The sequence below is a fragment of the Salmo salar genome, chromosome 26, assembly GCF_965601325.2.
Source record: "Salmo salar chromosome 26, fSalSal1, whole genome shotgun sequence".
Taxonomy (NCBI): Eukaryota; Metazoa; Chordata; class Actinopteri; order Salmoniformes; family Salmonidae; genus Salmo; species Salmo salar.
In genome coordinates, this window is record NC_138316.1 from 42323433 (window position 1) to 42350604 (window position 27172).

General features: G+C 51.9%; 1 protein-coding gene across 1 annotated transcript in view; it reads right to left on the reverse strand.

Annotated features, from left to right (window-relative positions):
• Positions 1 to 27172, reverse strand: part of LOC106562707 (integrin alpha-11) — a 141539-nt gene that overhangs the window by 24376 nt on the left and 89991 nt on the right. The window contains exons 17-20 of the mRNA XM_045708429.2: positions 25847 to 25957; positions 25321 to 25406; positions 25033 to 25243; positions 19470 to 19568 (exon numbers count right to left, since the gene is read on the reverse strand). Coding sequence (XP_045564385.1) covers positions 19470 to 19568; positions 25033 to 25243; positions 25321 to 25406; positions 25847 to 25957 — 507 coding nt within the window. The remainder of the gene's footprint in view (positions 1 to 19469; positions 19569 to 25032; positions 25244 to 25320; positions 25407 to 25846; positions 25958 to 27172) is intronic.

The following is a 27172-nucleotide window of genomic DNA, read 5'->3' on the forward strand; positions in this document are numbered from 1 at the left end:
GCTGGCTTCAATGGGCTGGCCTCTGCTCTCTACAAGGAACACTGCTGGTTTCACTGCTGGCCTCCGCTCTCTACAGGGAACACTGCTGGCTTCACTGGGCTGGCCTCTACAGGGAAAACTGCTGGTTTCATTGGGCTGGCCTTTGCTCTCTACAGGGAACACTGCTGGTTTCACTGGGCTGACCTCTGCCCTCTACAGGGAACACTGCTGGTTTCACTGAGCTGGCCTCTGCTCTCTACAGGGAACACTGCTGGTTTCACAGGGCTGGCCACTGCTCTACAGGGAACACTGCTCGTTTTACTGGGCTGGCCTCTGCACTCGACAGGGAACACTGCTGGTTTCACTGGGCTGACCTCTGCCCTCTACAGGGAACACTGCTGGTATCACTGAGCTGGCCTCTGCCCTCTACAGGGAACACTGCTAGTTTCACTGCTGGCCTCTGCTCTCTACAGGGAACACTGCTGGCTTCACTGGGCTGGCCTCTACAGGGAACACTGATGGTTTCACTGGGTTGGTCTTTGCTCTCTACAGGGAACACTGCTGGTTTCACTGGGCTGGCCTTTGCTCTCTACAGGGAACACTGCCGGTTTCACTGGGCTGACCTCTGCCCACTACAGGGAACACTACTGGTTTCACTGGGCTGACCTCTGCCCTCTACAGGGAACACTGCTGGTTTCACTGGGCTGACCTCTGCCCTCTACAGGGAACACTACTGGTTTCACTGGGCTGGCCTCTGCTCACTACAGGGAACACTGCTCGTTTCACTGCTGGCCTCTGCTCTCTACAGGGAACACTGCTGGCTTCACTGGGCTGGCTTCTACAGGGAACACTGCTGGCTTCACTGGGCTGGCCACTGCTCTACAGGGAACACTGCTCGTTTTACTGGGCTGGCCTCTGCACTCGACAGGGAACACTGCTGGTTTCACTGGGCTGACCTCTGCCCTCTACAGGGAACACTGCTGGTTTCACTGAGCTGGCCTCTGCCCTCTACAGGGAACACTGCTAGTTTCACTGCTGGCCTCTGCTCTCTACAGGGAACACTGCTGGCTTCACTGGGCTGGCCTCTACAGGGAACACTGATGGTTTCACTGGGTTGGTCTTTGCTCTCTACAGGGAACACTGCTGGTTTCACTGGGCTGGCCTTTGCTCTCTACAGGGAACACTGCTGGTTTCACTGGGCTGACCTCTGCCCACTACAGGGAACACTACTGGTTTCACTGGGCTGACCTCTGCCCTCTACAGGGAACACTGCTGGTTTCACTGGGCTGACCTCTGCCCTCTACAGGAAACACTGCTGGTTTCACTGGGCTGACCTCTGCCCTCTACAGGGAACACTACTGGTTTCACTGGGCTGGCCTCTGCTCACTACAGGGAACACTGCTCGTTTCACTGCTGGCCTCTGCTCTCTACAGGGAACACTGCTGGCTTCACTGGGCTGGCTTCTACAGGGAACACTGCTGGCTTCACTGGGCTGGCCTCTGCTCTCTACAGGGAACACTGCTCGTTTCACTGCTGGCATCTGCTCTCTACAGGGAACACTGCTGGTTTCATTGAGCTGGCCTCTGCCCTCTACAGGGAACACTGCTCGTTTCACTGCTGGCCTCTGCTCTCTACAGGGAACACTGCTGGCTTCACTGGGCTGGCCTCTACAGGGAACACTGCTCGTTTCACTGCTGGCCTCTGCTCTCTAAAGGGAACACTGCTGGCTTCACTGGGCTGGCCTCTACAGGGAACACTGCTGGCTTCACTGGGCTGGCCTCTGCTCTCTACAGGGAACACTGCTGGTTTCACTGCTAGCCTTTGCTCTCTACAGGGAACACTGCTGGCTTCAATGGGCTGGCCTCAAAAGGGAACACTGCTGGCTTCACTAGGCTTGCCCCTGCTCTCTACAGGGTACACTGCTGGTTTCACTACTGGCCTCTGCTCTCTACAGGTAACACTGCTGGTTTCACTAGGCTGGCCTCTGCTCTCTACAGGGAACACTACTGGTTTCACTGGGCTGACCTCTGCCCTCTACAGGGAACACTGCTGGGTTCACTGAGCTTGCCTCTGCTCACTACAGGGAACACTGCTCGTTTCACTGCTGGCCTCTGCTCTCTACAGGGAACACTGCTGGCTTCACTGGCCTGGCCTCTACAGGGAACACTGCTGGCTTCACTGGGCTGGCCTCTGCTCTCTACAGGGAACACTGCTGGTTTCACTGCTAGCCTCTGCTCTCTACAGGGAACACTGCTGGTTTCACTGGGCTGGCCTCTGCTCTCAACAGGGAACACTGCTGGTTTCACTGGGCTGGCCACTGCTCTCTACAGGGAACATTGCTCGTTTCACTGGGCTGGCCTCTGCTCTCTACAGGGAACACTGCTGGTTTCACTGGGCTAGTCTTTGCTCTCTACAGGGAACACTGCTGGCTTCACTGAGCTGGCCTCTACAGGGAACACTGCTCGTTTCACTGCTGGCCTCTGCTCTCTAAAGGGAACACTGCAGGCTTCACTGGGCTGGCCTCTACAGGCAACACTGCTGGCTTCACTGGGCTGGCCTCTGGTCTCTACAGGGAACACTGTTGGTTTCACTGCTGGCCTCTGCTCTCTACAGGGAACACTGCTGGCTTCACTGGGCTGGCCTCTACAGGAAACACTGCTGGTTTCACTGGGCTGGCCTCTACAGGGAACACTGCTGGCTTCACTGGGCTGGTCTCTACAGGGAACACTGCTGGTTTCACTGGGCTGGCCTTTGCTCTCTACAGGGAACACTGCTGGTTTCACTGGGTTGGTCTTTGCTCTCTATAGGGAACACTGCTGGTTTCACTGTGCTGGCCATTGCTCTCTGCAGGGAACACTGCTGGCTTCACTGGGCTGGCCTCTGCTCTCAACAGGGAACACTGCTGGTTTCACTGCTGGCCTCTGCTCTCTACAGGGAACACTGCTGGTTTCACTGGGCTTGCCACTGCTCTCTACAGGGAACACTGCTGGTTTCACTGGGCTAGCCTCTGCTCTCTACAGGGAACACTGCTGGTTTCACTGGGCTAGCCTTTGCTCTCTACAGGGAACACTGCCGGCTTCACTGAGCTGGTCTCTACAGGGAACACTGCAAGTTTCACTGCTTGCCTCTGCTCTCTAAAGGGAATACTGCTGGCTTCACTGGGCTGGCCTCTACAGGGAACACTGCTGGCTTCAATGGGCTGGCCTCTGCACTCTAAAAAGAACACTGCTGGTTTCACTGCTGGCCTCTGCTCTCTACAGGGAACACTTCTGGCTTCACTGGGCTGGCCTCTACAGGGAAAACTGCTGGTTTCATTGGGCTGGCCTTTGCTCTCTACAGGGAACACTGCTGGTTTCACTGGGCTGACCTCTGCCCTCTACAGGGAACACTGCTGGTTTCACTGAGCTGGCCTCTGCTCTCTACAGGGAACACTGCTGGTTTCACAGGGCTGGCCACTGCTCTACAGGGAACACTGCTCGTTTTACTGGGCTGGCCTCTGCACTCGACAGGGAACACTGCTGGTTTCACTGGGCTGACCTCTGCCCTCTACAGGGAACACTGCTGGTTTCACTGAGCTGGCCTCTGCCCTCTACAGGGAACACTGCTAGTTTCACTGCTGGCCTCTGCTCTCTACAGGGAACACTGCTGGCTTCACTGGGCTGGCCTCTACAGGGAACACTGATGGTTTCACTGGGTTGGTCTTTGCTCTCTACAGGGAACACTGCTGGTTTCACTGGGCTGGCCTTTGCTCTCTACAGGGAACACTGCCGGTTTCACTGGGCTGACCTCTGCCCACTACAGGGAACACTACTGGTTTCACTGGGCTGACCTCTGCCCTCTACAGGGAACACTGCTGGTTTCACTGGGCTGACCTCTGCCCTCTACAGGGAACACTACTGGTTTCACTGGGCTGGCCTCTACTCACTACAGGGAACACTGCTCGTTTCACTGCTGGCTCTGCTCTCTACAGGGAACACTGCTGGCTTCACTGGGCTGGCTTCTACAGGGAACACTGCTGGCTTCACTGGGCTGGCCACTGCTCTACAGGGAACACTGCTCGTTTTACTGGGCTGGCCTCTGCACTCGACAGGGAACACTGCTGGTTTCACTCGGCTGACCTCTGCCCTCTACAGGGAACACTGCTGGTTTCACTGAGCTGGCCTCTGCCCTCTACAGGGAACACTGCTAGTTTCACTGCTGGCCTCTGCTCTCTACAGGGAACACTGCTGGCTTCACTGGGCTGGCCTCTACAGGGAACACTGATGGTTTCACTGGGTTGGTCTTTGCTCTCTACAGGGAACACTGCTGGTTTCACTGGGCTGGCCTTTGCTCTCTACAGGGAACACTGCTGGTTTCACTGGGCTGACCTCTGCCCACTACAGGGAACACTACTGGTTTCACTGGGCTGACCTCTGCCCTCTACAGGAAACACTGCTGGTTTCACTGGGCTGACCTCTGCCCTCTACAGGGAACACTACTGGTTTCACTGGGCTGGCCTCTGCTCACTACAGGGAACACTGCTCGTTTCACTGCTGGCCTCTGCTCTCTACAGGGAACACTGCTGGCTTCACTGGGCTGGCTTCTACAGGGAACACTGCTGGCTTCACTGGGCTGGCCTCTGCTCTCTACAGGGAACACTGCTCGTTTCACTGCTGGCATCTGCTCTCTACAGGGAACACTGCTGGTTTCATTGAGCTGGCCTCTGCTCTCTACAGGGAACACTGCTCGTTTCACTGCTGGCCTCTGCTCTCTACAGGGAACACTGCTGGCTTCACTGGGCTGGCCTCTACAGGGAACACTGCTCGTTTCACTGCTGGCCTCTGCTCTCTAAAGGGAACACTGCTGGCTTCACTGGGCTGGCCTCTACAGGGAACACTGCTGGCTTCACTGGGCTGGCCTCTGCTCTCTACAGGGAACACTGCTGGTTTCACTGCTAGCCTTTGCTCTCTACAGGGAACACTGCTGGCTTCAATGGGCTGGCCTCAAAAGGGAACACTGCTGGCTTCACTAGGCTTGCCCCTGCTCTCTACAGGGAACACTGCTGGTTTCACTACTGGCCTCTGCTCTCTACAGGAAACACTGCTGGTTTCACTAGGCTGGCCTCTGCTCTCTACAGGGAACACTGCTGGTTTCACTAGGCTGGCCTTTGCTCTCTACAGGGAACACTGCTGGTTTCACTAGGCTGGCCTCTGCTCTCTACAGGGAACACTGCTGGTTTCACTGCTAGCCTCTGCTCTCTACAGGGAACACTGCTGGTTTCACTGGGCTGGCCTCTGCTCTCAACAGGGAACACTGCTGGTTTCACTGGGCTGGCCACTGCTCTCTACAGGGAACATTGCTCGTTTCACTGGGCTGGCCTCTGCTCTCTACAGGGAACACTGCTGGTTTCACTGGGCTAGTCTTTGCTCTCTACAGGGAACACTGCTTGCTTCACTGAGCTGGCCTCTACAGGGAACACTGCTCGTTTCACTGCTGGCCTCTGCTCTCTAAAGGGAACACTGCAGGCTTCACTGGGCTGGCCTCTACAGGCAACACTGCTGGCTTCACTGGGCTGGCCTCTGGTCTCTACAGGGAACACTGTTGGTTTCACTGCTGGCCTCTGCTCTCTACAGGGAACACTGCTGGCTTCACTGGGCTGGCCTCTACAGGCAACACTGCTGGCTTCACTGGGCTGGCCTCTGCTCTTTGCAGGGAACACTGCTGGTTTCACTGCTGGCCTCTGCTCTCTACAGGGAACACTTCTGGCTTCACTGGGCTGGCCTCTACAGGGAACACTGCTGGTTTCACTGGGCTGTCCTTTGCTCTCTACAGGGAACACTGCTGGTTTCACTGGGCTGACCTCTGCCCTCTATAGGGAATTCTGCTGGTTTCGCTGAGCTGGCCTCTGCTCTCTACAGGGAACACTGCTGGTTTCACTGGGTTGGTCTTTGCTCTCTATAGGGAACACTGCTGGTTTCACTGGGCTGGCCATTGCTCTCTACAGGGAACACTTCTGGTTTCACTGGGCTAGCCTCTACAGGGAACACTAGTGGTTTCACTGGGTTGGTCTTTGCCCTCTACAGGGAACACTACTGGTTTCACTGGGCTGACCTCTGCCGTCTATAGGGAACACTGCTGGTTTCACTGGGCTGGCCATTGCTCTCTACAGGGAACACTGCTGGTTTCACTGGGCTGACCTATGCCCTCTACAGGGAACACTGCTGGTTTCACTGGACTGACCTCTGCCCTCTACAGGGAACACTGCTGGTTTCACTGGGCTGACCTCTGCCCTCTACAGGGAACACTGCTGGTTTCACTGGGCTGGCCATTGCTCTACAGGGAACACTGCTCGTTTCACTGCTGGCCTCTGCTCTCTACAGGGAACACTGCTGGCTTCACTGGGCTGGCCTCTACAGGGAACACTGATGGTTTCACTGGGTTGGTCTTTGCTCTCTACAGGGAACACTGCTGGTTTCACTGGGCTGGCCTTTGCTCTCTACAGGGAACACTGCTGGTTTCACTGGGCTGACCTCTGCCCACTACAGGGAACACTACTGGTTTCACTGGGCTGACCTCTGCCCTCTACAGGGAACACTGCTGGTTTCACTGGGCTGACCTCTGCCCTCTATACTGGAAACACTGCTGGTTTCACTGGGCTGACCTCTGCCCTCTACAGGGAACACTACTGGTTTCACTGGGCTGGCCTCTGCTCACTACAGGGAACACTGCTCGTTTCACTGCTGGCCTCTGCTCTCTACAGGGAACACTGCTGGCTTCACTGGGCTGCCTCTACAGGGAACACTGCTGGCTTCACTGGGCTGGCCTCTGCTCTCTACAGGGAACACTGCTCGTTTCACTGCTGGCCTCTGCTCTCTACAGGGAACACTGCTGGTTTCATTGAGCTGGCCTCTGCTCTCTACAGGGAACACTGCTCGTTTCACTGCTGGCCTCTGCTCTCTACAGGGAACACTGCTGGCTTCACTGGGCTGGCCTCTACAGGGAACACTGCTGGCTTCACTGGGCTGGCCTCTGCTCTCAACAGGGAACACTGCTGGTTTCACTGCTGGCCTCTGCTCTCTACAGGGAACACTGCTGGTTTCACTGGGCTGGCCACTGCTCTCTGCAGGGAACACTGCTTGTTTCACTGGGCTGGCCTCTGCACTCTACAGGGAACACTGCTGGTTTCACAGGGCTAGCCTCTACAGGGAACACTGCTGGTTTCACTGGGCTGGCCTTTGCTCTCTACAGGGAACACTGCTGGTTTCACTGGGCTGGCCTTTGCCCTCTACAGGGAAAACTGCTGGTTTCACAGTGCTGACCTCTGCCCTCTACAGGAAACACTGCTGGTTACACTGGGCTGAGCTCTGCCCTCTACAGGGAACACTGCTGATTTCACTAAGCTGGCCTCTGCTCTCTACAGGGAACACTGCTGGTTTCACTGTGCTGGCCACTGCTCTCTACAGGGAACACTGCTCGTTTCACTGGGCTGGCCTCTGCTCTCTACAGGGAACACTGCTGGTTTCACTGGGCTAGCCTTTGCTCTCTACAGGGAACACTGCTGGCTTCACTGAGCTGGCCTCTACAGGGAACACTGCTCGTTTCACTGCTGGCCTCTGCTCTCTAAAGGGAACACTGCTGGCTTCACTGGGCTGGCCTCTACAGGGAACACTGCTGGCTTCACTGGGCTGGCCTCTGCTCTCTACAGGGAACACTGCTGGTTTCACTGCTAGCCTTTGCTCTCTACAGGGAACACTGCTGGCTTCACTGAGCTGGCCTCTACAGGGAACACTGCTCGTTTCACTGCTGGCCTCTGCTCTCTACAGGGAACACTGCTGGTTTCACTGGGCTGGCCTCTGCTCTCTACAGGGAACATTGCTCATTTCACTGGGCTGGCCTCTGCTCTCTACAGGGAACACTGCTGGCTTCAATGGGCTGGCCTCAAAAGGGAACACTGCTGGCTTCACTAGGCTTGCCCCTGCTCTCTACAGGGAACACTGCTGGTTTCACTACTGGCCTCTGCTCTCTACAGGTAACACTGCTGGTTTCACTAGGCTGGCCTCTGCTCTCTACAGGGAACACTACTGGTTTCACTGGGCTGACCTCTGCCCTCTACAGGGAACACTGCAGGTTTCACTGAGCTGGCCTCTGCCCTCTACAGGGAACACTGCTCGTTTCACTGCTGGCCTCTGCTCTCTACAGGGAACACTGCTGGCTTCACTGGGCTGGCCTTTGCTCTCTACAGGGAACACTGCTGGTTTCACTGGGCTGGCCTTTGCTCTCTACAGGGAACACTGCTGGTTTCACTGGGCTGACCTCTGCCCACTACAGGGAACACTACTGGTTTCACTGGGCTGACCTCTGCCCTCTACAGGGAACACTGCTGGTTTCACTGGGCTGACCTCTGCCCTCTACAGGAAACACTGCTGGTTTCACTGGGCTGACCTCTGCCCTCTACAGGGAACACTACTGGTTTCACTGGGCTGGCCTCTGCTCACTACAGGGAACACTGCTCGTTTCACTGCTGGCCTCTGCTCTCTACAGGGAACACTGCTGGCTTCACTGGGCTGGCTTCTACAGGGAACACTGCTGGCTTCACTGGGCTGGCCTCTGCTCTCTACCGGGAACACTGCTCGTTTCACTGCTGGCCTCTGCTCCTACAGGGAACACTGCTGGTTTCATTGAGCTGGCCTCTGCTCTCTACAGGGAACACTGCTCGTTTCACTGCTGGCCTCTGCTCTCTACAGGGAACACTCCTGGCTTCACTGGGCTGGCCTCTACAGGGAACACTGCTGGCTTCACTGGGCTGGCCTCTGCTCTCAACAGGGAACACTGCTGGTTTCACTGCTGGCCTCTGCTCTCTACAGGGAACACTGCTGGTTTCACTGGGCTGGCCACTGCCCTCTGCAGGGAACACTGCTTGTTTCACTGGGCTGGCCTCTGCACTCTACAGGGAACACTGCTGGTTTCACAGGGCTAGCCTCTACAGGGAACACTGCTGGTTTCACTGGGCTGGCCTTTGCTCTCTACAGGGAACACTGCTGGTTTCCCTGGGCTGGCCTCTGCTCTCTACAGGGAACACTGCTGGTTTCACTGGGCTGGCCTTTGCCCTCTACAGGCAAAACTGCTGGTTTCACAGTGCTGACCTCTGCCCTGTACAGGAAACACTGCTGGTTACACTGGGCTGAGCTCTGCCCTCTACAGGGAACACTGCTGGTTTCACTAAGCTGGCCTCTGCTCTCTACAGGGAACACTGCTGGTTTCACTGTGCTGGCCACTGCTCTCTACAGGGAACACTGCTAGTTTCACTGGGCTGGCCTCTGCTCTCTACAGGGAACACTGCTGGTTTCACTGGGCTAGCCTTTGCTCTCTACAGGGAACACTGCTGGCTTCACTGAGCTGGCCTCTACAGGGAACACTGCTCGTTTCACTGCTGGCCTCTGCTCTCTAAAGGGAACACTGCTGGCTTCACTGGGCTGGCCTCTACAGGGAACACTGCTGGCTTCACTGGGCTGGACTCTGCTCTCTACAGGGAACACTGCTGGTTTCACTGCTAGCCTTTGCTCTCTACAGGGAACACTGCTGGCTTCACTGAGCTGGCCTCTACAGGGAACACTGCTCGTTTCACTGCTGGCCTCTGCTCTCTACAGGGAACACTGCTGGTTTCACTGGGCTGGCCTCTGCTCTCTACAGGGAACACTGCTGGTTTCACTGGGCTGGCCTCTGCTCTCTACAGGGAACACTGCTCATTTCACTGGGCTGGCCTCTGCTCTCTACAGGGAACATTGCTCATTTCACTGGGCTGGCCTCTGCTCTCTACAGGGAACACTGCTGGCTTCAATGGGCTGGCCTCAAAAGGGAACACTGCTGGCTTCACTAGGCTTGCCCCTGCTCTCTACAGGGAACAATGCTGGTTTCAATACTGGCCTCTGCTCTCTACAGGGAACACTGCTGGTTTCACTAGGCTGGCCTCTGCTCTCTACAGGGAACACTACTGGTTTCACTGGGCTGACCTCTGCCCTCTACAGGGAACACTGCTGGTTTCACTGAGCTAGCCTCTGCCCTCTACAGGGAACACTGCTCGTTTCACTGCTGGCCTCTGCTCTCTACAGGGAACACTGCTGGCTTCACTGGGCTGGCCTTTGCTCTCTACAGGGAACACTGCTGGTTTCACTGGGCTGGCCTTTGCTCTCTACAGGGAACACTGCTGGTTTCACTGGGCTGACCTCTGCCCACTACAGGGAACACTACTGGTTTCACTGGGCTGACCTCTGCCCTCTACAGGGAACACTGCTGGTTTCACTGGGCTGACCTCTGCCCTCTACAGGGAACACTACTGGTTTCACTGGGCTGGCCTCTGCTCACTACAGGGAACACTGCTCGTTTCACTGCTGGCCTCTGCTCTCTACAGGGAACACTGCTGGCTTCACTGGGCTGGCTTCTACAGGGAACACTGCTGGCTTCACTGGGCTGGCCTCTGCTCTCTACAGGGAACACTGCTCGTTTCACTGCTGGCCTCTGCTCCTACAGGGAACACTGCTGGTTTCATTGAGCTGGCCTCTGCTCTCTACAGGGAACACTGCTCGTTTCACTGCTGGCCTCTGCTCTCTACAGGGAACACTCCTGGCTTCACTGGGCTGGCCTCTACAGGGAACACTGCTGGCTTCACTGGGCTGGCCTCTGCACTCAACAGGGAACACTGCTGGTTTCACTGCTGGCCTCTGCTCTCTACAGGGAACACTGCTGGTTTCACTGGGCTGGCCACTGCTCTCTGCAGGGAACACTGCTTGTTTCACTGGGCTGGCCTCTGCACTCTACAGGGAACACTGCTGGTTTCACAGGGCTAGCCTCTACAGGGAACACTGCTGGTTTCAATGGGCTGGCCTCAAAAGGGAACACTGCTGGCTTCACTAGGCTTGCCCCTGCTCTCTACAGGGAACAATGCTGGTTTCAATACTGGCCTCTGCTCTCTACAGGTAACACTGCTGGTTTCACTAGGCTGGCCTCTGCTCTCTACAGGGAACACTACTGGTTTCACTGGGCTGACCTCTGCCCTCTACAGGGAACACTGCTGGTTTCACTGAGCTAGCCTCTGCCCTCTACAGGGAACACTGCTCGTTTCACTGCTGGCCTCTGCTCTCTACAGGGAACACTGCTGGCTTCACTGGGCTGGCCTTTGCTCTCTACAGGGAACACTGCTGGTTTCACTGGGCTGGCCTTTGCTCTTTACAGGGAACACTGCTGGTTTCACTGGGCTGACCTCTGCCCACTACAGGGAACACTACTGGTTTCACTGGGCTGACCTCTGCCCTCTACAGGGAACACTGCTGGTTTCACTGGGCTGACCTCTGCCCTCTAGAGGAAACACTGCTGGTTTCACTGGGCTGGCCACTGCTCTCTGCAGGGAACACTGCTTGTTTCACTGGGCTGGCCTCTGCACTCTACAGGGAACACTGCTGGTTTCACAGGCCTTTGCTCTCTACAGGGAACACTGCTGGTTTCACTGGGCTGGCCTCTGCTCTCTACAGGGAACACTGCTGGTTTCACTGGGCTGGCCTTTGCCCTCTACAGGGAAAACTGCTGGTTTCACAGTGCTGACCTCTGCCCTCAACAGGAAACACTGCTGGTTACACTGGGCTGAGCTCTGCCCTCTACAGGGAACACTGCTGGTTTCACTAAGCTGGCCTCTGCTCTCTACAGGGAACACTGCTGGTTTCACTGTGCTGGCCACTGCTCTCTACAGGGAACACTGCTCGTTTCACTGGGCTGGCCTCTGCTCTCTACAGGGAACACTGCTGGTTTCACTGGGCTAGCCTTTGCTCTCTACAGGGAACACTGCTGGCTTCACTGAGCTGGCCTCTACAGGGAACACTGCTCGTTTCACTGCTGGCCTCTGCTCTCTACATGGAACACTGCTGGTTTCACTGGGCTGGCCTCTGCTCTCTACAGGGAACATTGCTCATTTCACTGGGCTGGCCTCTGCTCTCTACAGGGAACACTGCTGGCTTCAATGGGCTGGCCTCAAAAGGGAACACTGCTGGCTTCACTAGGCTTGCCCCTGCTCTCTACAGGGAACACTGCTGGTTTCACTACTGGCCTCTGCTCTCTACAGGTAACACTGCTGGTTTCACTAGGCTGGCCTCTGCTCTCTACAGGGAACACTACTGGTTTCACTGGGCTGACCTCTGCCCTCTACAGGGAACACTGCTGGGTTCACTGAGCTTGCCTCTGCTCACTACAGGGAACAATGCTCGTTTCACTGCTGGCCTCTGCTCTCTACAGGGAACACTGCTGGCTTCACTGGCCTGGCCTCTACAGGGAACACTGCTGGCTTCACTGGGCTCGCCTCTGCTCTCTACAGGGAACACTGCTGGTTTCACTGCTAGCCTCTGCTCTCTACAGGGAACACTGCTGGTTTCACTGGGCTGGCCTCTGCTCTCTACAGGGAACACTGCTGGTTTCACTGGGCTAGTCTTTGCTCTCTACAGGGAACACTGCTGGCTTCACTGAGCTGGCCTCCACAGGGAACACTGCTCGTTTCACTGCTGGCCTCTGCTCTCTAAAGGGAACACTGCAGGCTTCACTGGGCTGGCCTCTACAGGCAACACTGCTGGCTTCACTGGGCAGGCCTCTGGTCTTTACAGGGAACACTGTTGGTTTCACTGCTGGCCTCTGCTCTCTACAGGGACACCCCACTGCTGGCCTCTCCACCTGCCGGCTGCCGCCTCTACAGGGAACACTGCTGGTTTCACTGGGCTGACCTCTGCCCTCTATACGGAATTCTGCTGGTTTCGCTGAGCTGGCCTCTGCTCTCTACAGGGAACACTGCTGGTTTCACTGGGCTGGCCATTGCGCTCTATAGGGAACACTGCTCGTTTCACTGGGCTGACTTCTGCTCTCTACAGGGAATACTGCTGGTTTCACTGGGCTAGCCTCTACAGGGAACACTGCTGGTTTCACTGGGTTGGTCTTTGCTCTCTATAGGGAACACTGCTGGTTTCACTGGGCTGGCCATTGCTCTCTACAGGGAACACTTCTGGTTTCACTGGGCTAGCCTCTACAGGGAACACTGCTGGTTTCACTGGGTTGGTCTTTGCCCTCTACAGGGAACACTTCTGGTTTCACTGGGCTGACCTCTTGCCGTCTATAGGGAACACTGCTGGTTTCACTGGGCTGGCCATTGCTCTCTACAGGGAACACTGCTGGTTTCACTGGGCTGACCTATGCCCTCTACAGGGAACACTGCTGGTTTCACTGGGCTGACCTCTGCTCTCTACAGGGAACACTGCTGGTTTCACTGGGCTGACCTCTGCCCTCTACAGGGAACACTGCTGGTTTCACTGGGCTGACCTCTGCTCTCTACAGGGGGAACACTGCTGGCTTCACTGAGCTGGCCTCTACAGGGAACACTGCTCGTTTCACTGGGCTGGCATCAACAGGGAACACTGCTGGCTTCACTGGGCTGGCCTCTGCTCTCTACAGGGAACACTGCTGGTTTCACTGCTGGCCTCTGCACTCTGCAGGGAACACTGCTGGTTTCACTGGGCTGGCCTCTGCTCTTTGCAGGGAACACTGCTGGTTTCACTGCTGGCCTCTGCTCTCTACAGGGAACACTTCTGGCTTCACTGGGCTGGCCTCTACAGGGAACACTGCTGGTTTCACTGGGCTGTCCTTTGCTCTCTACAGGGAACACTGCTGGTTTCACTGGGCTGACCTCTGCCCTCTATAGGGAATTCTGCTGGTTTCGCTGAGCTGGCCTCTGCTCTCTACAGGGAACACTGCTGGTTTCACTGGGCTGGCCATTGCTCTCTATAGGGAACACTGCTCGTTTCACTGGGCTGACTTCTGCTCTCTACAGGGAATACTGCTGGTTTCACTCGGCTAGCCTCTACAGGGAACACTGCTGGTTTCACTGGGTTGGTCTTTGCTCTCTATAGGGAACACTGCTGGTTTCACTGGGCTGGCCATTGCTCTCTACAGGGAACACTTCTGGTTTCACTGGGCTAGCCCCTACAGGGAACACTGCTGGTTTCACTGGTTTGGTCTTTGCCCTCTACAGGGAACACCTCTGGTTTCACTGGGCTGACCTCTGCCGTCTATAGGGAACACTGCTGGTTTCACTGGGCTGGCCATTGCTCTGTACAGGGAACACTGCTGGTTTCACTGGGCTGACCTATGCCCTCTACAGGGAACACTGCTGGTTTCACTGGGCTGACCTCTGCCCTCTACAGGGAACACTGCTGGTTTCACTGGGCTGACCTCTGCCCTCTACAGGGAACACTGCTGGTTTCACTGGGCTGACCTCTGCTCTCTACAGGGGGAACACTGCTGGCTTCACTGAGCTGGCCTCTACAGGGAACACTGCTCGTTTCACTGGGCTGGCATCTGCTCGCTACAGGAAACACTGCTGGCTTCACTGGGCTGGCCTCTACAGGGAACACTGATGGTTTCACTGGTCTGGCCTTTGCTCTCTACAGGGAACACTGCTGGTTTCACTGGGCTGACCTCTGCCCTCTACAGGGAACACTGCTGGTTTCACTGGGCTGACCTCTGCCCTCTACAGGGAACACTGCTGGTTTCACTGGGCTGACCTCTGCCCTCTACAGGGAACACTGCTGGTTTCACTGGGCTGACCTCTGCCCTCTACAGGGAACACTTCTGGTTTCACTGAGCTGGCCTCTGCTCTCTACAGGGAACACTGCTGGTTTCACTGGGCTGGCCACTGCTCTCTACAGGGAACACTGCTCGTTTCACTGGGCTGGCCTCTGCTCTCTACAGGGAACACTGCTAGTTTCACTGGGCTAGCCTTTGCTCTCTACAGGGAACACTGCTGGCTTCACTGGGCTAGCCTTTGCTCTCTACAGGGAACACTGCTGGATTCACTGAGTTGGACTCTACAGGGAACACTGCTGGTTTCCCTGCTGGCCTCTGCCCTCTAAAGGGAACACTGCTGGCTTCACTGGGCTGGCCTCTACAGGGATTCACTGCTGGCTTCACTGGGCTGGTCTCTGCTCTCTACAGGGAACACTGCTGGTTTCACTGGGCTGGCCTCTGCTCTCGACAGGGAACACTGCTGGTTTCACTGGGCTGGCCTCTGCTCTCTACAGGGAACACTGCTCATTTCACTGGGCTGGCCTCTGCTCTCTACAGGGAACACTGCTGGTTTCACTGGGCTAGCCTCTGCTCTCTACAGGGAACACTGCTGGTTTCACTTGGCTGGCCTCTGATCTATTCAGGGAACACTGCTGGTTTCGCTGGGCTAGCCTCTACAGGGACCACTGCTGGTTTCACTGGGCTGGCTTTGCAGCTAGGGTGGTGTACTGGGAGTCTTAACTCAGTACCACACTTTAAAGAGACCCAACCAGAACAGAAAATATCTGGCTTGTGACTCTGTCTGGCTCCATTCAAACACAATGACTGTGGGTGATTAATTCATTTCAGTTTTTTGAAGGGTCCCCCAACATGGCCCCAGATCAGATCCCTCAGAAGGGTCCCCCAACATGGCCCCAGATCAGATCCCTCAGAAGGGTCCCCCAACATGGCCCCAGATCAAATCCCTCAGAAGGGTCTCCCAACATGGCCCCAGATCAAATCCCTCAGAAGGGTCTCCCAACATGGCCCCAGATCAAATCCCTCAGAAGGGTCCCCCAACATGGCCCCAGATCAAATCCCTCAGAAGGGTCCCCCAACATGGCTCCAGATCAGATCCCTCAGAAGGGTCCCCCAACATGGCCCCAGATCAGATCCCTCAGAAGGGTCCCCCAACATGGCTCCAGATCAGACCCCTCAGAAGGGTCCCCAACATGGCCCCAGATCAGACCCCTCAGAAGGGTCCCCCAACATGGCTCCAGATCAGATCCCTCAGAAGGGTCCCCAACATGGCTCCAGATCAAATCCCTCAGAAGGGTCCCCCAACATGGCCCCAGATCAGATCCCTCAGAAGGGTCCCCCAACATGGCTCCAGATCAGATCCCTCAGAAGGGTCTCCCAACATGGCTCCATATCAGACCCCTCAGAAGGGTCCCCCAACATGGCTCCAGATCAGACCCCTCAGAAGGGTCCCCCAACATGGCTCCAGATCAGATCCCTCAGAAGGGTCCCCCAACATGGCTCCAGATCAGACCCCTCAGAAGGGTCCCCCAACATGGCTCCAGATCAGACCCCTCAGAAGGGTCCCCCAACATGGCTCCATATCAGACCCCTCAGAAGGGTCCCCCAACATGGCTCCCTATCAGACCCCTCAGAAGGGTCCCCCAACATGGCTCCAGATCAGACCCCTCAGAAGGGACCCCCAACATGGCTCCAGATCAGATCCCTCAGAAGGGTCCCCCAACATGGCTCCAGATCAGACCCCTCAGAAGGGTCCCCCAACATGGCCCCAGATCAGATCCCTCAGAAGGGTCCCCCAACATGGCCCCAGATCAGATCCCTCAGAAGGGTCTCCAACATGGCTCCAGATCAGATCCCTCAGAAGGGTCCCCAACATGGCTCCAGATCAAATCCCTCAGAAGGGTCCCCCAACATGGCCCCAGATCAGATCCCTCAGAAGGGTCCCCCAACATGGCTCCATATCAGACCCCTCAGAAGGGTCCCCCAACATGGCTCCAGATCAGACCCCTCAGAAGGGTCCCCCAACATGGCTCCAGATCAGATCCCTCAGAAGGGTCCCCCAACATGGCTCCAGATCAGACCCCTCAGAAGGGTCCCCCAACATGGCCCCAGATCAGATCCCTCAGAAGGGTCCCCCAACATGGCCCCAGATCAGATCCCTCAGAAGGGTCCCCAACATGGCTCCAGATCAGATCCCTCAGAAGGGTTTTTGTTGGAGAGAATATGAAGTAAATAATCCTGCGGTAATTCTGTTGTCAAGGAGATGACCATTATTTGCGCTAATGACTTGGTGGGGTAATGTGGTGGGAGGATTCGGGAGCGGATGAAACGTTTGGTTTACTGAGACCACTACTTGCTCGCTGTGTGTGTGACCTTCATTTATATATGCATTTGATTATCCAGATATTTCATTGGAATAGAATACATCTCCATTTGAAGTGTCTTTCTGTGCTACTAGAAATAAAGCATTTCAGGCAGTTACTGTTGAGTTACTGTTACTGTTGATGACTCCAGGTTACTTAATGCCTGAATGTATTCTAATGTTCTCTGGCATGCCATGGGGTTCTATTTCTGGCTACCAGAATATAAAAAGCTATAAAGAGAAGATCAGATAAGTGTTTTTTCTTAACCAAACTCCTATGTTCAGTGCTTAGGGGCATAGACACATGTTTAGTCTGGATACTTGTTTGTACAGGGCTGTTCGGATGAGATATCTATATATTAGTGAGGCAGTTAGAGGCTATGTGATTTTGGTGTATGTGTACATCGTATAAAGGGCAATAATGCATTTAAGCAAATTGTGTTTACTGTAACACAGATTCAACCAGTCAAACCAAGTTGCCATGGTTACATTACATGATGTCATTGTGGCATTAAACCAGGTTCTCATGGATACATTACGATGACATCAGAGCTATGTCATCAGAAGGTACTGTGGTTATTGTAGCTAATAGATATGCGGAAGAAGGCTACACATGGTTAAATCTGATTGGATCATTGTATGGGTTAGGAGCCAGTACAATTTACATAATTTGGTGATTATCTCTCAGTTTAATGTGTGATTTAACTTTTAACAACACAACGCCTAGACTTAATGCTTACACCGAAAAACTCCGTTTCTAGATGACATTCTTCAAGAGAACGTCTCTTCTAGAGAGCATTCACTGTAGAGTAGTGACAATCAGGAAGACTGGTGTTTTGAGGAGGAGCTAGGCCTGCTAGACCAGACAATACTTTTAACTGAAAATTCAGCACCTCATGAAAGGCAGGAGGGAGGGAGAGAGGGTTATACGAGGCCGGATGGGAGAGAGGAGGGGTACACAAGGCCGGATGGAGAGAGAGGAGGAGTACAGGAGGTAGGACGGAGAGAGAGGAGGAGTGCAGGAGGCTGGATGGATTGAGAGGAGGAGTGCAGGAGGCAGGATGGAGAGAGAGGAGGAGTACAGGAGATAGGATGGAGAGAGAGGAGGGGCACAGGCAGCCAGATGGAGAGAGAACCCTGTGGAAAAAAGGTTCTACATGGAACCCAAAATGGTTCTACCTGGAACTTAAAGTGGTTCTTCTATTGGGACAGTTAAAGAACCCCTTTAGGCTCTAGATAGCACTTTTTTCCCCGAAGAGTGTAGATTCAAACATGGCTCTTTCAAAAAAGTACAACCCAATGCAATATAATACAAAACATACAGCTGACAAGACTAATACATGTGGTTGTCGTTACAGGCCTGGGAAGGGAAGATGTAAGTGGGGAAAATGATGCTAAACAACAGGCAGGAAGTTGAAACAGACAATCAGATAGGGGAATATATAGCAGAACATATCATTAAAGTATCTCTTCATACTGTATCTATCTTCATTTTGATCCTGTCTGATGCTCCAAGCAAAGGAAAGCATCCTCTGTAGTCTACAATACATCAATGGTCCAAATGCAGTGTTGGATAGAGAGATTCATTAAACTATTTTACCATGTACACTGAACAAACAGTCATTTCCTTCTAGACCTCTCATTCAGTGATGCGTAATACCGTACTCCTATAACATACTTAAAGTGAACAAGAGTACTGCATCATTTTCATCATCTCGGCCTGATTATAAAAGACCAAGGGCTGAAATCTCTACGCTCTTCTCAGCAACTGTAATAGACTGATTCAGTTTAGTAATTTAACAACAAACCCTTGGCCCCAGAGGACAATTGGATTCATATATGAACTTAAAATGTCCACAGATTTAAGGGCCGAATGGGACATTAGTGGCCTGCAAAGTAGAAAAACAGAACAGTACAAAGAGTTTGAAGTTTCCAAGCAAGAAGCGACAGCCAAAAGTCACAAAGTTACATAATGCAACCATCAATAACATTGTTTCACGGTTATCTACTGTGAGATGTAATTTATGAAAACAATCACTGATCTTATTAAAAGAATGGTAGCTGATATTCTGTTTTGGCTGTGTTTGATAAGCTCAGGAGAACTGTTGCCCAATAATATTGACAATATTAAAGTGGGGGTGATGGTTGCCAGATTGGTGTGCGGAGGGCACACTGCTGACAGCCCTCTTGTTGGGAGTTGGTTGGGTTGGGTACGTGGGATAGGTGGGTGACGTGATTGTAAAATGTCCAGGATCAACCCCATATAGATTAACCATGGTGCACCTTGATCAACTCTGTGGTTGCAAACGGTCTGTACTACTTTACTATGGTCTTTAATGGTCCACTGTTTTGGTTTACTGTTCTGGTAAGCACTGTTGCGGTCTATGGTCGCCTAATCTGGTCCATGATATGCTACAGTACTCCACTAAGAGCAGCTGTGGTACCCTGTGGTCATGAACGGTCTGGTATGGTGCATTGTGGTGAACTGTGTCTCAGTGTGGTCTACCTTGAATGCCGTGTTACTAAAGGGACTCCCACTCACCTGAGTCTTGGTTCTCATGAAGGGAGCGCTGACGTTGCAGGTCTTCTCATGCCTCTGTCTGTCCTCACTGCGACACTCTATCTTGATATCCGAGTTGTCCTGAGATGGAAACAGAGATAAAACAAACTCAGTGACTGAGAGAACAATGAGAGAGACAAGCTTCTCCATCAGACAAGCCTGACTTCCCCCTGGAATAATTATATTCTATATGGCTAGAACAGGTGCAGTAGTACTCCATACTGTATTTGAGGAAGACTTGTTCTTCAATAGACAGACTGTACTAGTCTAAAGGTGACTGGCCAAATCATCTTTACACTGACTTCTGTGAGCAGTCAACCAAGCACTGTTTCTGTGACTCTGCGCTGCTGGTGGACTGTTGTCTGCTGTACTGGTTTACTATAGTCTGCTGTACTGGTTTACTATAGTCTGCTGTACTGGTGTACTGTAGTCTGCTGTACTGGTGTACTATAGTCTGCTGTACTGGTGTACTGTTGTCTGCTGTACTGGTGTACTGTTGTCTGCTGTACTGGTGTACTGTTGTCTGCTGTACTGGTGTACTGTTGTCTGCTGTACTGGTGTACTGTTGTCTGCTGTACTATAGTCTGCTGTACTGGTGTACTATAGTCTGCTGTACTGGTGTACTGTTGTCTGCTGTACTGGTGTACTATAGTCTGCTGTACTGGTGTACTGTTGTCTGCTGTACTGGTGTACTGTTGTCTGCTGTACTGGTGTACTGTTGTCTGCTGTACTGGTGTACTGTTGTCTGCTGTACTGGTGTACTGTTGTCTGCTGTACTGGTGTACTATAGTCTGCTGTACTGGTGTACTGTTGTCTGCTGTACTGGTGTACTGTTGTCTGCTGTACTGGTGGACTGTTGTCTGCTGTACTGGTGGACTATAGTCTGCTGTACTGGTCAAATCAAATCAAATCAAATTTATTTTTATATAGCCCTTCGTACATCAGCTGATATTCTCAAAGTGCTGTACAGAAACCCAGCCTAAAACCCCAAACAGCAAGCAAAGCATGTGAAAGAAGCACGGTGGCTAGGAAAAACTCCCTAGGAAAAACTCCCTAGAAAGGCCAAAAACCTAGGAAGAAACCTAGAGAGGAACCAGGCTATGAGGGGTGGCCAGTCCTCTTCTGGCTGTGCAGGGTGGATATTATAACAGAACATGGTCAAGATGTTAATATGTTAAAATGTTCACAAATGACCAGCATGGTCAAATAATAATAATCATAGTAGTTGTCGAGGGTGCAACAAGCAAGTACTGGTGTACTATAGTCTGCTGTACTGGTGTACTATAGTCTGCTCTACTGGTGTACTATAGTCTGCTCTACTGGTGTACTATAGTCTGCTGTACTGGTGTACTATAGTCTGCTGTACTGGTGTACTATAGTCTGCTGTACTGGTGTACTATAGTCTGCTGTACTGGTGTACTATAGTCTGCTGTACTGGTGTACTATTGTCTGCTGTACTGGTGTACAATAGTCTGCTGTACTGGTGTACTATAGTCTGCTGTACTGGTGTACTATTGTCTGCTGTACTGGTGCACTTTTGTCTGCTGTACTGGTGTACTGTTGTCTGCTGTACTGGTGTACTGTTGTCTGCTGTACTGGTGGACTGTTGTCTGCTGTACTGGTGTACTATAGTCTGCTGTACTGGTGTACTGTTGTCTGCTGTACTGGTGTACTGTTGACTGGTGTACTGTTGTCTGCTGTACTGGTGGACTATAGTCTGCTGTACTGGTGTACTATAGTCTGCTGTACTGGTGTACTGATGTCTGCTGTACTGGTGTACTGATGTCTGCTGTACTGGTGTACTGTTGTCTGCTGTACTGGTGTACTATATTCTGCTGTACTGGTGTACTATTGTCTGCTGTACTGGTGGACTGTTGTCTGCTGTACTGGTGTACTATAGTCTGCTGTACTGGTGTACAATAGTCTGCTGTACTGGTGCACTGTTGTCTGCTGTACTGGTGTACTGTTGTCTGCTGTACTGGTGCACTGTTGTCTGCTGTACTGGTGGACTGTTGTCTGCTGTACTGGTGTACTATAGTCTGCTGTACTGGTGTACTATAGTCTGCTGTACTGGTGTACTGTTGTCTGCTGTACTGGTGTACTGTTGACTGGTGTACTGTTGTCTGCTGTACTGGTGTACTATAGTCTGCTGTACTGGTGTACTGTTGTCTGCTGTACTGGTGTACTGTTGTCTGCTGTACTGGTGTACTGTTGTCTGCTGTACTGGTGTACTGTTGTCTGCTGTACTGGTGTACTATAGTCTGCTGTACTGGTGTACTGTTGTCTGCTGTACTGGTGTACTATAGTCTGCTGTACTGGTGGACTGTTGTCTGCTGTACTGGTGGACTGTTGTCTGCTGTACTGGTGGACTGTTGTCTGCTGTACTGGTGGACTGCTGTCTGCTGTACTGGTGGACTGTTGTCTGCTGTACTGGTGGACTGTTGTCTGCTGTACTGGTGTACTATAGTCTGCTGTACTGGTGTACTATAGTCTGCTGTACTGGTGTACTGTTGTCTGCTGTACTGGTGTACTGTTGTCTGCTGTACTGGTGTACTGTTGTCTGCTGTAATGGTGTACAATAGTCTGCTGTACTGGTGTACAATAGTCTGCTGTACTGGTGTACTATAGTCTGCTGTACTGGTGTACTATTGTCTGCTGTACTGGTGCACTGTTGTCTGCTGTACTGGTGGACTGTTGTCTGCTGTACTGGTGGACTGTTGTCTGCTGTACTGGTGGACTGTTGTCTGCTGTACTGGTGGACTGTTGTCTGCTGTACTGGTGGACTGTTGTCTGCTGTACTGGTGTACTATAGTCTGCTGTACTGGTGTACTGTTGTCTGGTGTACTGTTGACTGGTGTACTGTTGTCTGCTGTACTGGTGGACTATAGTCTGCTGCACTGGTGTACTATAGTCTGCTGTACTGGTGTACTGATGTCTGCTGTACTGGTGGACTGTTGTCTGCTGTACTGGTGGACTGTTGTCTGCTGTACTGGTGTACTATATTCTGCTGTACTGGTGTACTATAGTCTGCTGTACTGGGTGTACTATAGTCTGCTGTACTGGTGGACTGTTGTCTGCTGTACTGGTGTACTATAGTCTGCTGTACTGGTGTACTGTTGTCTGCTGTACTGGTCCCACTGTTGTCTGCTGTACTGGTGTACTGTTGTCTGCTGTACTGGTGGACTGTTGTCTGCTGTACTGGTGGACTGTTGTCTGCTGTACTGGTGTACTATAGTCTGCTGTACTGGTGTACTGTTGTCTGCTGTACTGGTGTACTGTTGACTGGTGTACTGTTGTCTGCTGTACTGGTGGACTATAGTCTGCTGCACTGGTGGACAATAGTCTGCTGTACTGGTGTACTGATGTCTGCTGTACTGGTGGACTGTTGTCTGCTGTACTGGTGGACTGTTGTCTGCTGTACTGGTGTACTATATTCTGCTGTACTGGTGTACTATAGTCTGCTCTACTGGTGGACTGTTGTCTGCTGTACTGGTGTACTGTTGTCTGCTGTACTGGTGTACTGCTGTCTGCTGTACTGGTGGACTGTTGTCTGCTGTACCGGTGGACTGTTGTCTGCTGTACTGGTGTACTATAGTCTGCTGTACTGGTGTACTATAGTCTGCTGTACTGGTGTACTGTTGTCTGCTGTACCGGTGTACTGTTGTCTGCTGTACTGGTGTACTGTTGTCTGCTGTACTGGTGTACAATAGTCTGCTGTACTGGTGTACAATAGTCTGCTGTACTGGTGTACTATAGTCTGCTGTACTGGTGTACTATTGTCTGCTGTACTGGTGCACTGTTGTCTGCTGTACTGGTGCACTGTTGTCTGCTGTACTGGTGGACTGTTGTCTGCTGTACTGGTGGACTGTTGTCTGCTGTACTGGTGGACTGTTGTCTGCTGTACTGGTGTACTATAGTCTGCTGTACTGGTGTACTGTTGTCTGCTGTACTGGTGTACTGTTGACTGGTGTACTGTTGTCTGCTGTACTGGTGGACTATAGTCTGCTGCACTGGTGTACTATAGTCTGCTGCACTGGTGTACTATAGTCTGCTGTACTGGTGTACTGATGTCTGCTGTACTGGTTGACTGTTGTCTGCTGTACTGGTGGACTATATTCTGCTGTACTGGTGTACTATAGTCTGCTCTACTGGTGTACTATAGTCTGCTGTACTGGTGTACTATAGTCTGCTGTACTGGTGTACTATAGTCTGCTGTACTGGTGTACTATAGTCTGCTGTACTGGTGTACTATAGTCTGCTGTACTGGTGTACTATTGTCTGCTGTACTGGTGTACTATTGTCTGCTGTACTGGTGTACAATAGTCTGCTGTACTGGTGTACAATAGTCTGCTGTACTGGTGTACTATAGTCTGCTGTACTGGTGTACTATTGTCTGCTGTATTGGTGCACTGTTGTCTGCTGTACTGGTGTACTGTTGTCTGCTGTACTGGTGTACTGTTGTCTGCTGTACTGGTGGACTGTTGTCTGCTGTACTGGTGTACTATAGTCTGCTGTACTGGTGTACTGTTGTCTGCTGTACTGGTGTACTGTTGACTGGTGTACTGTTGTCTGCTGTACTGGTGGACTATAGTCTGCTGTACTGGTGTACTATAGTCTGCTGTACTGGTGTACTGTTGTCTGCTGTACTGGTGTACTGTTGTCTGCTGTACTGGTGTACTGTTGTCTGCTGTACTGGTGTACTATATTCTGCTGTACTGGTGTACTGTTGTCTGCTGTACTGGTGTACTATAGTCTGCTGTACTGGTGTACTATATTCTGCTGTACTGGTGTACTGTTGTCTGCTGTACTGGTGTACTATAGTCTGCTGTACTGGTGTACTATAGTCTGCTGTACTGGTGGACTGTTGTCTGCTGTACTGGTGGACTGTTGTCTGCTGTACTGGTGGACTGTTGTCTGCTGTACTGGTGGACTGTTGTCTGCTGTACTGGTGGACTGTTGTCTGCTGTACTGGTGGACTATTGTCTGCTGTACTGGTGGACTGTTGTCTGCAGTATTGGTGTACTGTTGTCTGCTGTACTGGTGGACTGTTGTCTGCTGTACTGGTGGACTGTTGTCTGCTGTACTGGTGGACTGTTGTCTGCTGTACTAGTGGACTGTTGTCTGCTGTACTAGTGGACTGTTGTCTGCTGTACTAGTGGACTGTTGTCTGCTGTACCGATGGACTGTTGTCGGCTGTACCGATGGACTGTTGTCTGCTGTACTTTTTGTCTGCAGTACTGGTGTACTGTTGTCTGCAGTACTGGTGTACTGTTGTCTGCAGTACTGGTGTACTGTTGTCTGCAGTACTGGTGTACTATTGTCTGCAGTACTAGTGTACTGTTGACTGCAGTACTGGTGTACTGTTGTCTGCAGTACTGGTGTACTGTTGACTGCAGTACTGGTGTACTGTTGACTGCAGTACTGTTGTCTGCTGTACTGGTGTACTGTTGTCTACTGTACTGCCATTTATTGGACTGCATTGTTGCACTATAGTCTTTGGTCCTGGAATAGTGGTCTATAAATCCAATGCACTGTGAATCCTCACCTTGACTATGAGACTAGAGAATCGTAGGTTAGGAGTGTTTGTGATGTTGAGGCGGGCTCCATAGGCGTTCTCTCCCCTGTTCTCCAGACGAACGTCCACCACCATCCTCCTCCTCGATCCCTCCATCACTCGCTCTGACCCCTCCGCCCCTCCTTCGGACAGACGTCGACACATCACACCCCTGGAGTGGACTACATTCCCACAGAACTGCCTGTGAGGGGGAGAGGGAGAAAGTAATATATTCTGATCTGTGTGTGTGGTGTGGTGTGTGTGTGTGTGTGCGCTCACCTCCAAGACAGCAGGTCAGTTGTACTCTGTAAGGACAGGCCTGGTACACAGCGGTCATCCTCATCACAGCCATTCCAGAAGGGAAGCTAGTAGAGAGCAAGATACTCAGTTACAATGACATCCATATCATAGTACGGCTATGCCAAGTGTTCTTAGAGGCCAAGAGGTCTACCTTTATGGTACAGCGAGTACTATGCTTGCCCTGCAAACCATAGTGTCACTGGTTCAAGCCCCTGTATGTTCCCCTTAATCGCTACAATACCACCCATAAGGCTGTAGACTAAGAGCTAAACAAGGAGATGACTGGTTAGTGCTCAGGTCAAGCAGTCATGTGACCCGCTCAAAGCGCTTCCTTTCTTCATCGCTTCCTTGAAGGGATCACTGATTAGATATGATTGGACAGATGAACGGAAGGGTTCCAGCAAATGTTTTTTACCTGTCCAGACATTTCTAATCAGTGATTACATAAGAGCTAAACAAGAAGTGCTGATTGTCAGTGGTCAAGGGTCAGATGTGTGTGTCTCACCTCAGTCCTGACGGTGGTGGGCCAGGTGTCGTCCAGCGCAGGGCCCTGGTCGGGATCCTGCAGTGCCACCGCCACAGTGAACACGATGGGCCTCACGTAGTCCGTGGTCTCCTGGATCAACAACACGTGGGGAGGATCAGTGTTATTTCAACTGTATCACACCATACATCATGAACCATAACCGTCACAACACACTGAGGAATAGGAAACGTTATAATGATAGGATAGAGTAGGAAACGTTATAATGATAGGATAGAGTAGGAAACGTTATAATGATAGGATAGAATAGGAAACGTTATAATGATAGGATAGAGTAGGAAACGTTATAATGTTAGGATAGAATAGGAAACGTTATAATGATAGGATAGAATAGGAAACGTTATAATGATAGGATAGAATAGGAAACGTTATAATGATAGGATAGAATAGGAAACGTTATAATGATAGGATAGAGTAGGAAACGTTATAATGATAGGATAGAGTAGGAAACGTTATAATGATAGGATAGAGTAGGAAACGTTATAATGATAGGATAGAGTAGGAAACGTTATAATGATAGGATAGAATAGGAAACATAATGTTAGGATAGAATACGAAACGTTATTGTCACGTCCTGACCAGTATAAGGGTTATTTGTTATTGTAGTTTGGTCAGGACGTGGCAGAGGGTATTTGTTTTATGTGGTTCGGGGTGGTGGTTTTGTAGAAGGGTATTTGATTTATGTATTCCGGGGTTTTTGGGCACTGTTCTATGTTAATGTATTTCTATGTTTAGTCTAGTTAGTTGTATTTCTATGTTTAGGTTAATGGGGGGTTGGACTCTCAATTGGAGGCAGGTGCTTTCTCGTTGCCTCTGATTGAGAGTCCTATATATGGGTATGTGTTTGGTTTAGTGTTTGTGGGAGATTGTTTCTTGTTTTGCGTGTGTGAGCCTTACAAGACTGTTTTGTTGATCGTTCGTTCTTCGTTTGTTATTTTGGTGTTTTCTTGGTTCAAATAAATATCAAGATGAGCATCCACATTCCTGCTGCGTTTTGGTCCTCCATTCCAGATGATAACCGTGACAGTTATAATGATAGGATAGAGTAGGAAACGTTATAATGATAGGATAGAGTAGGAAACGTTATAATGATAGGATAGAGTAGGAAACGTTATAATGATAGGATAGAGTAGGAAACGTTATAATGATAGGATAGAGTAGGAAACGTTATAATGATAGGATAGAATAGGAAACGTTATAATGATAGGATAGAGTAGGGGCCTTCCCTGTAGCTCAGTTGGTAGAGCATGGTCGTTTGCAACGCCAGGGTTGTGGGTTCGTGAGCGT